At 35.0% G+C, this 18,166-nt stretch overlaps 1 protein-coding gene across 1 annotated transcript; it reads left to right on the top strand.

Moving 5' to 3' along the window:
- Positions 1 to 1,769: 1,769 nt before the first annotated feature.
- LOC137394163 (pejvakin-like) lies at positions 1,770 to 12,129 on the top strand. The gene is made up of 6 exons (XM_068080884.1): positions 1,770 to 1,813; positions 6,058 to 6,265; positions 6,827 to 7,029; positions 8,064 to 8,208; positions 10,144 to 10,297; positions 12,071 to 12,129. The coding sequence occupies exons 1-6, from the start codon at positions 1,770 to 1,772 to the stop codon at positions 12,127 to 12,129; spliced, it is 813 nt and encodes a 270-aa protein (XP_067936985.1).
- Positions 12,130 to 18,166: the final 6,037 nt, after the last annotated feature.

Below are 18,166 nucleotides of genomic sequence, written 5' to 3'. Positions count from 1 at the left end.
GACTGCCCCAGCTATATTACACATATAATAGAAGACTGCCCCAGTTATATTACACATATAATAGAAGATTGCACCAGTTATATTACACATATAATAGAAGACTACCCCAGTTATATTACACATATAATAGAAGACTGCCCAGTTATATTACACATATAATAGAAGACTACCCCAGTTAAATTACACATATAATAGAAGACTACCCCAGTTATATTACACATATAATAGAAGACTACCCCAGTTATATTACACATATAATAGAAGACTGCCCCAGTTATATTACACATATAATAGAAGACATTTACATATAATAAAGAGGAGATGAACAAACTGATCCATGCTTAGCCTGCAGTTGAGAATCAACCTGATGGCCCTCGCTTAATTTTAGTGACTTGCGCTGCCGCTCACCATCCTCTCCTCCCACCATCCTAGTCATGGCTGTTAGTCAATGGGAAAGAGGTGAAACTGGAATTTTAAAAGCATCTGCTGTTGCCAACTAACAATTGACTGTAGTATGTTTATTACTTAGTACCTTTTGAAACTTTGAGTGTCATAGTTACTAACGCATCGGTGTGACACATACTTGCTTCAAACGTGCTTTTTAATGTGTGCTTGTATACGTTGTTATATATTTAAAGTATACAGACTGGCTCACTTTGCCTCCTTGTTGCTATCAACCACCAACAGGGTGAACATTGTTAAACTGACACTAATGTATAGATCTGCTGAGAAGATGAACTGCAGGTGCGGTCTGTGTTACAAACTATTTACAAAGAAACACTAATAGAAAAGAAGTTGTTATTAGACAACATTGTAAATAGACAACTGTGTTGTTAAGAATTATTACAGGTCCTGTTGCTGTGGTTGATGTTACCAATCAACTAGATGCACATTTCAATCAGCCACATGACTTGTTATTCTCAGAAACAAATGCAATACTTTTATGGACAAGGAGTAAGTGGCCTTTATATCCATTGAGTGGCATGATGCCATAGCGCACCAGGAACTGTATATCTTCCCTTTTTCGTTCAGTGTGACCTCAGGATCTTCAAGATTGTATGGTAATTGATTCAGGCTGCCAAACGTACTTAACTCAATAATGCTATTTTAGGCAATCTATTTGTAGAACCTGTTGCAAAACAATTATGCAGCAATATACTATGAAGAAATGATAATTTTCTGTGTTGTTATTGGCCAGTCAATCTTGCAACCCTGCGGGTCGTGCATAACACATTCAAAACACTGAGCAAACAAGAACTGTCTTCATCCACCTCGTCACGAGTATTAAGTATGAGCATAATTATTCAGGAAAGTAGTGTAGCGGTAGGTTTGTAAAACGGAGGGTGAGAGGTTAACACCCATGCAAGGCAATTTTTTTTAACTTTTTTAGCATGGTTTTGAACCGATAGACAAACAGACAGATAAACACTGCTCTTATTACAGTAAATATTTTTGCTGCATTGCAATGTTTTTTTGTCACAAGGAATGAGCAGCGCTTTTGATAATCTATAGCATTAAACCGTCACGTTTATTCTTTGTTTGCGTTTGTTCTAAGAAGAAAGCGTACTTTATCCAGGCTCGAGAATTTTAAATAATTGATTAGAGCTAACATTTAACTTAATTTGAAAATAAGCTTTTAATTACAACATAGCTAAGCTTGTGGAATTTTTACAACTTTTAGACCATTTTGGGGGAAAAGGTAGCAGAATTATTACCATCATTGGAAGTTCGTCATTGATGACAGCTCCACTAGTAATAGTTTTCAGATTATGGCCTCCTGGCTGACCAACCCTGAACTAGGGGTTGACAAATGGTCAGCCTCATGCCCTTCCAATGTAGATTTATTTTTAATTTAAACCATTAAGAAAAGAAGTTTGTCTAAGACCGATTTTAATATCAAATTAAAAGTGGTACAAAATACTCAGTTGTACCATTTGTACCAGTTATACCAATTGTACAATGTAGTCTCAAGCTTATTCAATACAACATTGCTGTCAGTATTTAGATTTACAGCAAATATATTGTAATATTAAGCTTATTTTTTCTTATTGCAGTAACCTTAAATATGTGTGACATCAAATAAAATGAGTATAATGGTGTGACAGCTATAAAAACCAGACTTGTAGAAAATGGATGTCGAGTTGTCAAACCAAAAATTGAAAACAGTTAAACTTCGACATAATTATCCAGTCGGGTAAAGATTAGAGGGCTGCAGGCAGCTTTATACCAATAAGTTAATAAAGCATGCTGAGTTGCAATACCTTGGTTGAGATGTACCGAGTTACAATACCTGGGTTGAGATGTACCGAGTTACAATACCTGGGTTGGGATGTACCGAGTTACAATACCTGGGTTGAGTTATACTGAGTTACAATACCTGGGTTGAGATATACTGAGTTACAATACCTGGGTTGAGATATACTGAGTTACAATACCTGGGTTGGGATGTACCGAGTTACAATACCTGGGTTGAGATGTACCGAGTTACAATACCTGGGTTGAGATATACTGAGTTACAATACCTGGGTTGAGATATACTGAGTTACAATACCTGGGTTGAGATATACTGAGTTACAATACCTGGGTTGGGATGTACCGAGTTACAATACCTGGGTTGAGATGTACCGAGTTACAATACCTGGGTTGGGATATACTGAGTTGCAATACCTGGGTTGAGATGTACTGAGTTACAATACCTGGGTTGAGATATACTGAGTTACAATACCTGGGTTGAGATATACTGAGTTACAATACCTGGGTTGAGATATACTGAGTTACAATACCTGGGTTGAGATGTACTGAGTTACAATACCTGGGTTGAGATGTACTGAGTTACAATACCTGGGCTGAGATATACTGAGTTACAATACCTGGGTTGAGATATACTTAGTTGCAATACCTGGGTTGAGATGTACCGAGTTACAATACCTGGGTTGGGATATACTGAGTTACAATACCTGGGTTGAGGTGTACCGAGTTACAATACCTGGGTTGAGATATACTGAGTTACAATACCTGGGTTGAGATGTACTGAGTTACAATACCTGGGTTGAGATGTACTGAGTTGCAATACCTTGGTTGAGATGTACCGAGTTACAATACCTGGGCTGAGATGTACCGAGTTACAATACCTGGGTTGAGATGTACTGAGTTACAATACCTGGGTTGAGATGTACCAAGTTACAATACCTGGGTTGAGATATACTGAGTTACAATACCTGGGTTGAGATGTACTGAGTTACAATACCTGGGCTGAGATATACTGAGTTACAATACCTGGGCTGAGATGTACCGAGTTACAATACCTGGGTTGAGATGTACTGAGTTACAATACCTGGGTTGAGATGTACCAAGTTACAATATCTGGGTTGAGACATACTGAGTTACAATACCTGGGTTGAGATATACTTAGTTGCAATACCTGGGTTGAGATGTACCGAGTTACAATACCTGGGTTGGGATATACTGAGTTACAATACCTGGGTTGAGGTGTACCGAGTTACAATACCTGGGTTGAGATATACTGAGTTACAATACCTGGGTTGAGATTTACTGAGTTACAATACCTGGGTTGAGGTGTACCGAGTTACAATACCTGGGTTGAGATATACTGAGTTACAATACCTGGGTTGAGATTTACTGAGTTACAATACCTGGGCTGAGATATACTTAGTTGCAATACCTGGGTTGAGATGTACCGAGTTACAATACCTGGGTTGGGATATACTGAGTTACAATACCTGGGTTGAGGTGTACCGAGTTACAATACCTGGGTTGAGATATACTGAGTTACAATACCTGGGCTGAGATGTACTGAGTTGCAATACCTGGGTTGAGATGTACCGAGTTACAATACCTGGGCTGAGATGTACTGAGTTACAATACCTGGGTTGAGATGTACTGAGATACAATACCTGGGCTGAGACATACTGAGTTACAATACCTGGGTTGAAATATACTTAGTTGCAATACCTGGGTTGAGATGTACCGAGTTACAATACCTGGGTTGGGATATACTGAGTTACAATACCTGGGTTGAGGTGTACCGAGTTACAATACCTGGGTTGAGATATACTGAGTTACAATACCTGGGCTGAGATGTACTGAGTTGCAATACCTGGGTTGAGATGTACCGAGTTACAATACCTGGGCTGAGATGTACTGAGTTACAATACCTGGGTTGAGATGTACGGAGTTACACAACCTGGGTTGAGATGTACTGAGTTACAATACCTGGGCTGAGATGTACTGAGATACAATACCTGGGCTGAGATGTACTGAGATACAATACCTGGGTTGAGATGTACCGAGTTACACAACCTGGGTTGAGATGTACTGAGTTACAATACCTGGGTTGAGATGTACTGAGATACAATACCTGGGCTGAGATGTACTGAGATACAATACCTGGGTTGAGATGTACTGAGATACAATACCTGGGCTGAGATGTACTGAGATACAATACCTGGGCTGAGATGTACTGAGATACAATACCTGGGTTGAGATGTACCGAGTTACAATATCTGGGTTGAGACATACTGAGTTACAATACCTGGGTTGAGATGTATTTTATATATTGTAAACTTATAAAGTTGTAAATTTATTTTCATTTAACCTACAAAAACATTTACCATTCTAACCTTCAAAGTTGATATTATGAGGAAAGGGTTTTGAGCAGTTCAAATGAATTAAGAAAGAAAAATGAAACAATTGTAAAGATTTTAAAACTTTTTTAAACAACCGTAACTTTTACACTTCATATCGTGAAAAAAAGGTTTTGTTCGAAATAAATTAAGAGAAAAAGTAAAACAACTAGGAAGGTGTTTAAATGTAAGTGTGAAATAATTAGTAAGTATTGCCTTAGTAATGGCTAAATAAAATTTGCTTTGTTAGGATTACAAAAAAACTATTTGGTATACAATCATATGATTTTAGTTCATTTCAGTGGAATCATAAGGCAGAATTGTTGTACAGAGAGGAATAGAGACCAATTTATATAAACTTATATGTGTTTATACAAACTTATATTAACCTATGTAAACTTACATGTGCTTATATAAACTTATATTTACTTGTTAGCCTGCACATATATAAATGATTGCACTGAAAGTCTTCAAAAAACCTAATTTTCATCAGAACCAAGCAGCCTCTCGCATCATGAACAAACTAAATAGTTCGGAGAAAAGACCATTTATTAATGTATGCTCCTGTTGGTTACTGCTCTGTTGGTACTTGTGTTGGTTCTGACTGTTGGTACTGCCAATATGACGGCTATGTCTACCTGTAATATAATAAAATATTTCTTCTAACCATAAAATTTAGGTTTGATGCACAAGCAGATGAATTTGGATGCTCTTTTGCCGCCCTAACAGAAGATTGAAAATAAACTTACTATGTTTTGGAACACACGCTAAACCATATCATAATGACCATTCCTTAGGCTTCTAGAAAGTTCCGAGTGTAATGAATAAAACAAGAGTATGATGGCGCGAAAAATAATGTAATACTAATAATAATAAGAGGAGTGGTAAGGCAGATGCCGAGGTATTTAGAGTAGTTATACCGTCAACCGGAATAGAGCAGATGAGCACTACGATGAGTAGATGATCTACGCAAGTTCTCTGGTTCAGTAAGTTTGTAGTAATACGTATGTACATGCTAATTGAACATAGTTTCCTCAGTGAGAGATAAGTGGTAATATGGTACATCAGCGAGCGTCATATCATTCTAATCAAGCCTTCTATAGAATATAATACGCAAGTAGAGCGTTGTAGAATCTGATTGGTCATTAGCCAATAAGATGAGCTATATAATACCAGGAAGACAGCAGTTTAAGCCTATGTGTCCGCTATTGGAACAGATACTGTAATTACATATTAGCTATCAGATATTATCAGCATCTAGCAATACAGGTTAGTTGTTTTATCAACTATTTGTTGAAACGTAGATAGTAGGTCTGTTTCATAAAAGTGTATTAAAAAAGAAAATCATTTTACACCTGTGATTATAATAGCATTGGTGTAAGACTGATTGTCTTAATTGCTTTGTTCATTGCAGGATGTTTAAGGTAGCGGTAAACAACCTAGTACAAAGTATCGGAGGTGAAGTTTATTTACCGAGTCCAAGCATGGCTGCCTCTAAAAACTTAGCTCCTCTCTCATTGGTCGAACGGAAAAACTCCTGGTGGCGAATAAATCATAGTGACTATTACACTACAGACTTTGTGCTTGAAAATGTGCTGGAAGAGACTCACCTCGCGCAGAAGGTTAGCTATCTATATAACTCTACTGGTATAGAAAAAACGTAAATCATCATTTCTTTGCAGCCGCAGCAAGATCCATTTTTAAATGTATTTTCCTCTAACCATTCCCAATATTGCGAAGGATACTCAAAACATTAGAACAACAAAAACTGGATAAGGTAGACACCATTATATTCTATAAATAAGAAGTATAATGAGAAAGCCTTAAGTATAGGTGATGTTTGAACAAACCCTAGATTAAAGCTATATTATTATACGGTGTAACATCTGTATTATTTTGTATATCATACACGTATATCTGCATATATTCTGTAATTGCAACGAAATACAGAATATTTGGTCATTAGATTGTCAAAACATCTCCTAGAATTATATTCACACAAATTCATTGAATGAAACTGGCAGCTTACGCTGCTGCTGCCAGCTGATGTATAAAGTTGAAAGTTTTTAATGAGACTTTTGTTTGCATGTAAATAATGATAAATTTATTTTTAACCATTGTAACTCAGAAATGTTTGTGAACCATATAAAAAGTTCTTCAAGAATGATATATCTTGTATTAAGGTAGAGATGGCATCAACTCAGTCATTCTGTACCTTCAATAGAGAATCAACAGTTAAAGTAGATGCATTGCTGAAGGGATATGTCAAGGGCATATTTGATGCTGGGGTCAGTCGGCTAGACTCAATGAAAATAAAGACCGAACTAGGAGAACTCATCATAGTGGAAGTGGATATTCAGTCTCTTGTTGACCATATTAACGAAAGGTAGGTTAGAGCACACTTAATAAGTAGCAGATAGACCCACAACAATTACAGGCTAGGTTATTGCCAGCTATTACAATATGGTTTATAATGAGCTGAGTTAACAACTTAGAGATTGCTTCTGTGTTGTTAGCATCACCCATATTTGCATAAAAAAGCTTTATTGACTCCACCATTGGTTGGCTCTTGTCAAATTGTCTTGTTTAGTGAGAGATTATTTCAAGCCAAGTTGGAATGACAATGCATTTTCACTAGCATCAAACCTTTTTGACATACGTGACAAGAGACTTTGACACTCATGACAGATGGTCTTACGCTATACTGCATACCCAGAAGTGACAGGTTATTTCATGAGACAATGCATAGAAAGTAGCAAAAGGCCGCTTCGTGCCAGGCTGCCTTAGCTCATGCAGATATCTGTTGTATGATTATGTCATAAAAGATCATATCTAAATTGCTCACCAGGGATTCAATGATAAGACTGTTCCTACAGCTGTATACGAGTCATCTTTTGGCCGAGTGTTGTACTTCTCTTGTATATTTTCATATCATGCATTGATGATTTAGATAGCTTTGTGTTTGGTAATACTCTCCAAAAGTTTGCTCGTTTATCATCCTGCTATTGTATACTGATGTCTAACAGTTTATCATCCTGTTACTGTATACTGAAGTCTAACAGTTTATCATCCAGTTACTGTATACAGAAGTATAACCGTTTATCATCCCGTTACTGTATACTGATGTCTAACAGTTTATAATCCCGTTACTGTATACTGAAGTATAACAGTTTATCATCATGTTACTGTATACTGAAGTATAACAGTTTATCATCATGTTACTGTATACTGAAGTATAACAGTTTATCATCCAGTTACTGTATACTCAAGTATAACAGTTTATCATCCCGTTATTGTATACTGAAGTTTACCAGAAGCCGGGTTAGTTAAACTTAAGCAGTAAGATTCTTGAAAAAGCCTAAACCGTAATCAAAGTTCAGTCAGTCCAAAGTCAGGCTTTTGTTTTATTGCGCAATACAGGAAACTGAGAATGAACCACCAATTGGTCAAAGAAGTCTCTAAATCTAAACGGAAGGCTCTATGCGTTGTGACTGGAGTGGTGAGGACGGTCTCATCAGCCTCAATCTCTATTGAGCTAGGAGCTGAAACTAGGGCTCATTTGCAGGTAGGATACATAATGTACATGTAGATCAATAATCAGTATTAATGTTAATTATTCTGTTAATTAGTTCTTACAATTTCTTGGTGTTGAGCTCTAAAATAGTTAATAGGCTCTGCTTATTATTAATAGTGGCAACCTCTTTTAAATAGAGTCAAAGGCTTGAAAATGCATTGGTTTCATCTATGTGCCAGCTACCAGTATGTATTTGATTGGCATGAGCCGGAGTGACTCTAATAGATTGTCAAATTCGATAATAATACAATGATACAATAATATAGTTAGAATATTACAATATATTATGATCTATCTATGATATTACAAGCTTTACTTTGTGCAAAGTATATAATTAATTTACTTCAAGTCTACTACTGTTGTCTGCAACTGGTGCTCCCGATTACAGACAACCAAAAATGCTTTTAGATATTAAAACACCCTGTAATAAAATACTAAATCTTGAATGGTTCATTTTAGAAGCCTGACACATCTAGCACCTAAAAACTCTCAAACAGCATAAAATAAATAAATATTATTTGCAAATATTAACGTTGGCTACTTTGAAGTAGTTATAATACTCTGTACTTGAGATAGTCCCAAGGAGGAATTGAACTTTCCACCATAAACCATTAACTTTATTGCTTGCAGATGTATAAATAAACGTCTTTTAATGAATACAAATTACTGTTAGGTTCATCTGATGGGCCTCCACCATAATTATTAACATGTGATGCAACAAAAATATTAAAGAATAATCTTTGAAAAACATGTTGCTACTTGATTTGTTGATAAAACATAGATCTATATTTTTGTCAGTTGCCAGGATTGTAAATCTAAAACATAGATCTATATTTTTGTCAGTTGCTAGGATTGTAAATCTAAAACATAGATCTATATTTTTGTCAGTTGCCAGGATTGTAAATCTAAAACATAGATCTATATTTTTGTCAGGTGCCAGGATTGTAAATCTAAAACATAGATCTATATTTTTGTCAGTTGCCAGGGTTGTAAATCTAAAACATAGATCTATATTTTTGTCAGTTGCCAGGATTGTAAATCTAAAACATAGATCTATATTTTTGTCAGTTGCCAGGATTGTAAATCTAAAACATAGATCTATATTTTTGTCAGTTGCCAGGATTGTAAATCTAAAACATAGATCTATATTTTTGTCAGTTGCCAGGATTGTAAATCTAAAACATAGATCTATATTTTTGTCAGTTGCCAGGATTGTAAATCTAAAACATAGATCTATATTTTTGTCAGTTGCCAGGATTGTAAATCTAAAACATAGATCTATATTTTTGTCAGTTGCCAGGATTGTAAATCTAAAACATAGATCTATATTTTTGTCAGTTGCCAGGGTTGTAAATCTAAAACAATAGATCTATATTTTTGTCAGTTGCCAGGATTGTAAATCTAAAACATAGATCTATATTTTTGTCAGTTGCCAGGATTGTAAATCTAAAACATAGATCTATATTTTTGTCAGTTGCCAGGATTGTAAATCTAAAACATAAATCTATATTTTTGTCAGTTGCCAGGGTTGTAAATCTAAAACATAGATCTATATTTTTGTCAGTTGCCAGGATTGTAAATCTAAAACATAGATCTATATTTTTGTCAGTTGCCAGGATTGTAAATCTAAAACATAGATCTATATTTTTGTCAGTTGCCAGGATTGTAAATCTAAAACTAATGAAAAAATTAGTAATAAAGTAATAATAACAGCAGCACATGTAAAACTTTGTGTTTTATGATATAAAGTTACTTACATAGCCTAGTCTCGACTCAGTATTGTTAGTTATGCTATAAATTCTTTTAAACAAAAACCTTCATATTAAAGATCTTAGGTCTGAGATCAGATAGGAACTGAGCTGACATATCAGTACATTACACATTCGAAGCTATCAAATAAAGTTAAGAATCGCAGTTGCTTTGTAGACGGACAAGACTATGCTGGACACACTCTCGAGTAGCTACGTGATAAAAGGTAAAATAACAGGAACACATGAAACGGAAAGTCATCGAGAACTAAACTTACCAACCGGAACAACTGTAGCCTACCAGCTCTCAGAACTATCCATCAGCAAACAAGGTATAGCTAGCTTACCAGCTCGCGAAGCTGTCTATCAGTAAACAAGGGATAGCTAGCCTACCAGCTCGCAAAGCTGTCTATCAGCGAACAAGGTATAGCTAGCCTACCAGCTCGCGAAGCTGTCTATCAGTAAACAAGGTATAGCTAGCCTACCAGCTCGCGAAGCTGTCTATCAGCAAACAAGGTATAGCTAACCTACCAGCTGTTAGGGCTGTCTATCAGCAAACAAGGTATAGCTAGCCTACCAGCTGTTAGGGCTGTCTATCAGCGAACAAGGTATAGCTAGCCTACCAGCTCGCGAAGCTGTCTATCAGCGAACAAGGTATAGCTAGCCTACCAGCTGTTAGGGCTGTCTATCAGCAAACAAGATATAGCTAACCTACCAATTTTCTGTAGGTACATGACCAGCATTATTAAGACTAATCCAACTTATTATGTAGCAATAAACCTTCTGTAGATCTAGGTTAGCGTCATGCAATTAAATCATTGACTCGTTTGTTTACTTAGTAATGACATACCACTAAACAAAATAACTCATTTCAGACCATTTGAAGTATATTCATTTGTATATAAAATTAATTGTGAATGAATGGGTCTGCTATATTGTCTTTGAGTTGTAGTAATAGGAAGCTGTCTGTGGAACTAGCTAGTTAGCTATTTGGAGGGCTGCTAGTAACGAACTTTAAAAAAAACTCAAAACACATTAGACAGCGCTTTGTGTGAGTGGGTTTTACCGATACTTATGCTAGATACATACACATATGATAGTACTCGGTGTAGGTAGGATCAACTGATACTTATAGTAGATGCATATCAAATAAATATACCAGTAAATGACATTTACTGAAAGAAACAACTTGCAAGATGTACATGTATATAAAAATATTAATTATAATAGTTAAAGTAATCTTTCAAATTCTGTTTATTCTCTATTACATACAACCTTTTTTTTTAATATTTCAAATAAAAAAATAAATAGATTTTAGTTTGGCCTTTGGATACAAGTATAATATCTGCTTTGCTTGCGTACATTGTTGTAAAAACATTAGCTTGCTTGGCCCTGTGATCTTGGCCTCACATGCATGAGCTTTGTAGCTCACAGAGGGTTGGCTGTAGTAAAATGTTAGCTGTAGTGGAGGTTTGGTTGTAGTAAAGGAATGACTGTAGTAGAGGGTTGACTATAGTGGATGGTTGGTTGTACTAGAAAGTTGGCTGTAGTGGAGGGTTGGCTGTAGTGAAGAGATGACTATAATAGTGAAGGGTTGGCTGTAGTAGAGAGTTGGCTGTAGTAGAGGGTTGGCTGTAGTGAAGAGATGACTATAGTGGAGGGTTGGCTGTAGTAGAGAGTTGACTATAGTGGAGGGTTGGCTGTAGTGAAGAGATGACTATAGTGAAGGGTTGGCTGTAGTAAAGGGTTGACTGTAGTAGAGGGTTGACTGTAGTAGAGGGTTGGCTGTAGTAGAGAGTTGGCTGTAGTAGAGGGTTGGCTGTAGTGAAGAGATGACTATAGTGGAGGGTTGGCTGTAGTAGAGGGTTGGCTGTAGTAAAGGGTTGACTGTAGTAGAGGGTTGGCTGTAGTAGAGGGTTGGCTGTAGTAAAGGGTTGACTGTAGTAGAGGGTTGGCTGTAGTAGAGGGTTGGCTGTAGTAGAGGGTTGACTGTAGTAGAGGGTTGGCTGTAGTAGCCATGCAACTCTGATTTAAAATAATCTTTGTAAAGCCTCTTTACCTTTCAATTTAGAACTATTAAACCAAAATATGTGATTGTGTTTTAGCTGAGGTGGAAGTTATGGTTGCTCACGGGTCAAAAGGCGGATTTAGAAAGGCCACATAGGGTAGCCATAGCTGCTGCGTCAAGTAAAAGGAACTGCTGCTCACCTGCATCTATTATGGTAATGAAATCGGTACAAGCCTCATTTTGTAATGATAGAAGTGGGTGAAGTAAACTTCACCCAATTCTATCATTACATCATCTTTCCTAGGTAATGTCTTATGATTGCTTTGTTGAAGAATATAGCACATTATGCACTAATTTTTTAATGAATTACAATCTTTTACAGAAACTGACTCTACAAAAACCTATACCTACCTCAATAATTACAACGCTTACACGTGACACTGCAGATGTATCTATTCTACCATGATAGTGGACTCAGATAACACCACATTTCAAAACTCAACATTTCTTGGTGACTATTAAATTCATGGCTAGTTTTAATCTCTATAGCTATTAAAGGGCCGTATCAACTCCATCAACCTTATATTCGAGTCCAGTTATTTTATTCGATCATTTTGTTTTCTCAGTTTAATTCGTTCTATGACATTTTATTATCTGTATTATATTATCAAAGTAGAACTTGTTATACATGCAAAATCTTTATGCTAAATACACTGATCTATGCGCAAAGGCTTTATACTAAACTCGCAGCCCATTAGACTAAGGACAGTCCATTGTTGAAACTTGAAGTCAATTATTATCAAGGTGATTATTGAGAATAAAACTAAGGCTATATAGGCCATTGTTGAAAGCTCCACTAAGAATGTGTCAATCATACCAAGGTCATACTTCTAATTGAAAGAATCTGGTAGTGTGTTAGCCACTATTAAATTTTAAGTGAGTCATTTGAATAACGCAAATGTAACCTACTTTTTCTAGGAGCAAGCATTGCAGCTCAAAGCACCTTAGGTCGTTTCATAGGTGTCTAGTGTTCAGTCATAACTACATGGTATCATAGGTGTCTAGTGTTCAGTCATAACTACATGGTATCGTAGGTGTCTAGTGTTCAGTCATAACTGCATGGTATCATAGGTGTCTAGTGTTCAGTCATAACTACATGGTATCATAGGTGTCTAGCGCTCAGTCATAGCTACATGGTATCATAGGTGTCTAGTGTTCAGTCATAACTACATGGTATCATAGGTGTCTAATGTTCAGTCATAACTATACATGGTATCACAGGTGACTAACGTTCAGTCATAACTACATGATATCATAGGTGTCTAGTGTTCAGTCATAACTACATGGTATCATAGGTGTCTAGTGTTCAGTCATAACTGCATGGTATCATAGGTGTCTAGTGTTCAGTCATAACTACATGGTATCATAGGTGTCTAGCGCTCAGTCATAGCTACATGGTATCATAGGTGTCTAGTGTTCAGTCATAACTACATGGTATCATAGGTGTCTAATATTCAGTCATAATTATACATGGTATCACAGGTGACTAACGTTCAGTCATAACTACATGGTATCATAGGTGTCTAGTGTTCAGTCATAACTACATGGTATCATTTGTACAATAACTCTTCTACATAACCAGCTCTATAAAGGTACTTCACCAGTTCAACACCTGATAATGCCATAATATGACACCTTATCTACATTTTACAGCTTACCTTGACTCATAATAGCCTCTCAGTAAAAACACTCAAACACCACTCTAAATTGTTTTACCAGCAGACCAAAATTCTTTCTGACTGCAAATCCAATTTACGCAACATACGCATACAATCATAATGAATATTTAGATTTGTTCCCCTGGTTGCATGACATCATTGCATAGTTTGGTACGAGACTTCTTAAGCGCTATGTTAACTTAGTCAGCATCTATAAAGGTGTCTTCATGCAAAAGGAATTCTGGGTAAAAAATTGTCCATATGACTATCACTGATCAGACATAATTATGACTGTCACTGATCAGTTGTATGGCTGTCACTGATCAGTCGCATGAGTGTCACTGATCAGTCGTATGATTATCACTGATCATACATGACTGTCACTGATCAGTTGTATGACTATCACTGATCAGACATATGACTGTCACTGATTAGTTGTATGACTGTCACTGATCAGTCGTATGACTGTCACTGATCAGTCGTATGACTGTCACTGATCAATCGTATGACTGTCACTGATCAGTTGTATGACTGTCACTGATCAGTCGTATGACTGTCACTGATCAGACATATGACTTTCACTGATCAGTAATATGACTGTCACTGATCAGACATATGACTGTCAATGATCAATCATATACCGGAGTAAGAAGACTCTATCGGTGTCCCGTAGCTGTAAAGCGTGTGTTCTTCCAATAACTTTGCGCCACTGCTAATCTTTCCCTAGTGCAAATAGTTACTATTCAATCAGTAATTGCCAATAAACAACTGACTAAATAGAGATATAACAATTCAAGAATAATGACAGAGGGTAAAATACTTGTTTCCATATTGCCAGTGCTCCCAAATTTTGTTTTAGTTGGACCTATATATACATTGTATTTATGCTACAGACTGTTAAGGCTATTGAAGCCTCATCAGCGCAGCTCAGAGCAAGTAAGGGACACAAATCCCATTACCAATGAGAGTTGATTTCCTGCCATGAAACAACTAAGTTGCCTTACAGACTTAAAAAAATCAATGTGCTTACCAGGGATCGCTAAACATATTATGGAAATTTTTACTTTTCCATATCCATTTCCATAAACATAAATATTTCCATAATTTTATGGAAGTGGATATGGAAAATCTATTTTAGAAATATGGAAATGTTATGGAAATGGAAATAATATGGAAATGAATTATGGAAATATTATGGAAATGGAAATAATATGAAAATAAATTATGGAAATGGAAATAATATGGAAATAAATTATGGAAATGTTATGAAAATGGAAAAAACTATGGAAATGTTATGGAAATGTTATGGAAATGGAAATAATATGGAAATAAATTATGGAAATGTTATGGAAATGGAAAAAATATGGAAATGAATTATGGAAATGGAAATAATATGGAAATGAATTATGGAAATATTATGGAAATGGAAATAATATGGAAATAAATTATGGAAATGTTATGGAAATGGAAATAATATGGAAATAAATTATGGAAATGTTATGAAAATGGAAAAAACTATGGAAATGCTATGGAAATGTTATGGAAATGGAAATAATATGGAAATAAATTATGGAAATGTTATGGAAATGAAAAAAAATATGGAAATGAATTATGGAAATATTATGGAAATGGAAATAATATGGAAATAAATTATGGAAAGGGTATGGAAATGGAAATAATATGGAAATTATAGAAATGGAAATAATATAGAAATGAATTATGGAAATTGTAACATACACGTAATCCAAGATATAAACAGAGGGGTGTTATATTGTATAGACTAGGCTACATGAATAGACAATGGTAATACACAAACAGCTAACATCAGTGGTATTGCAGAAACTATTAAAGGGGTCTGGAAGAAACTAATTCAAATTGTCTCTTGCTCGGCTACATGTATAGACAATGGTAACACACAAACCCAGCTAACATCCGTGGTATTACAGAAACTATTAAAGGGGTCTGGAAGAAATTAACTCAAGTTGTCTCTGGACTTGGCTACATGTATAGACAATGGTAACACACAAACCCAGCTAACATCCGTGGTATTACAGAAACTATCAAGGGAGTCTGAAAGAAACTATCTCAAATCGTCTCTGGCTTAATTATAGGCAATGGTAGCATACAGCTTTGATGTTGCCTGGACCCTAAATAAAGTATATTAGCAAGCAAATATCATATTCATATTATGTATAAATTAATCACATGTTCGGGAAAAGTTGACGATTGCACACCCACGCTCATTTGACACGCAAGCGCGCACACATACATACACACCAGGGATCACTAAACATATTATGGAAATGTTTACTTTTCCATATCCATAAACATAAATATTTCCATAATTTTATGGAAATGGATATGGAAAATCTATTTTAGAAATATGGAAATGTTATGGAAATGGAAATAATATGGAAATGATTTATGAAAATGGAAAAAATATGGAAACGGATTAAGGAAATGCTATGAAAACGGAAATAATATGGAAATGAATTATGGAATTGTTATAGAAATGGAAATAATATGGAAATAAATTATGGAAATGTTATGGAAATGGAAATAATATGGAAACGGATTATGGAAATGTTATGGAAATGGAAATTGTGACAAACACGTAATCCCTGGTGCTTACACCAGAGTGCTTAAATCACAAAAGTGATGAGCTATGCACAAAGGCTACTAGTGCCGCACATCTCATAGAGAGCTCAACCAAACTGAAGTGAGGGAGCATATACTCATGCTACAGACAGTTCTGTTTAGGCTATTGAAGCCTCATCAGTGCAGCTCAGAGCAGGACAGGGAGACAAATCCCATTACTAATAAGAGTTGGTAATAGGTACAAATTTTTAGTATAAATGTAGGTACAAACCTACTAAGTTTTACAAAATAATTTGAAAAACAATTTTGTTTGAATTATATATAAATGTTTAAAAAAAGATTTATATATATACTGCATACATGTATATATTTGACATATATATATACACATATACATTGTATATGTGTATATATATAAGTATATTATATATTTATATTATATATATACTATACATAATGTATATTATATACTAGCTGTGCTACCCGGCGTTGCTCAAGTAATAAAAAAGTTTTCGGGCAGAAAATTGATTTGTATTTAACATATAACAACATTTGCCATTCTAACTTTCAAACTAAATATCATGGAAGAAGTGTTTTGTGTAGTTGAAATAAATTGAGAGAAAAATAAAAATGTAAAGGTGCTTAAATGTAAATGTGACATTATTCGCAAGTAATGAGTAAATATAGTATAATTCGCTACGATTACAATAAAAAATTGTTTGGTATACAATTATTTGATTTCAGTTTGGTTCAGTGTTGGCATGCAAATATTGTAAAAAAAGTCTTTAGAAAAAAATTGATTCGTATTTAACATAAAACAACATTTGTCATTTTACCTTGCAAACTACATACCATGGGAAAAGTGTTTTGTGTAGTTGAAATAAATTAACAGAAAACAAAAACAACTTTAAAGATTTTCAAGCTTTGTAAAACAACTGTAACTTTCAAACTTCTTACCATGAGGAAAAAGTTTTGAACTGGTCAACTAAACTAAAAATAAATAAATAAAACAACTGTAAAGGTTTTCAAACTACTGTAAATTCAAAATTTTATAACTTGAAAGAAGTGTTTCGTTGAAATAAATTAGAAGGAAAATTAAAAATGTAAAGGTGTTTAAATGTAAATGTGAAATCATTAGATAATACAGTATAGATATGAATATCACTGTATGTGCATAGTTCTGATTAAACTATCATTAACATCACTTGTTGCATGTGACGTTAATTAAAAAGTAACTATTAATTTATACAAAAGGCCATTGTCTTCCAATCTTGAAAGCTATGATTCAACTGTATGACTGTAAGAGTATATTTCAGGTCAAATTACTAAAAATAGAACAGCTAAAACTGTTTAACAAATAAAAAGCCGTGTCTAGATTATTGGTTTGGGCAGATGTTTAGGCAACTTTAGGAACTAAGATAAAATAATGCTATATAAGTACAGTTGTTTATCTGTTTTTCCGTTTTAACTGAATTCTAGACAGGCATTGCTTCCTAATGGCTTAAATAGAAATAGACAGCCATTGGCATCTATTTACAAATTATTCATAAAATTTCTACTTTATTTTGAGAAAAAGTTTTGTGGTTTCCATATTGTTCAGACCAAATGCTTTAGTAAAGTTTATATAACATATATATTTATATATATGACATATGTTGATGAACTTTATTAAATTGTTCAAATGGATCCATTCGAAATACCAATACTATTTTCACGAATTAAAGTTACTGCTTTATAAACAGATCCCCAATACATTGCGAGCAATTGTCTATTGAGTGCCACACTGTAGAATTGGCAGTTGTCTCCTCCTTTTTTAACAGTCCAGAATCTACTTATACTATGCAGCAGATATGGAGTCAGATGTCAATTAACAAGTT

Source organism: Watersipora subatra, chromosome 4, assembly GCF_963576615.1.
Source record: "Watersipora subatra chromosome 4, tzWatSuba1.1, whole genome shotgun sequence".
In the NCBI taxonomy this organism is placed as follows: Eukaryota; Metazoa; Bryozoa; class Gymnolaemata; order Cheilostomatida; family Watersiporidae; genus Watersipora; species Watersipora subatra.
Note: the sequence above shows the minus strand (reverse complement) of the source record. Positions and strands in the feature narration are given on the sequence as shown.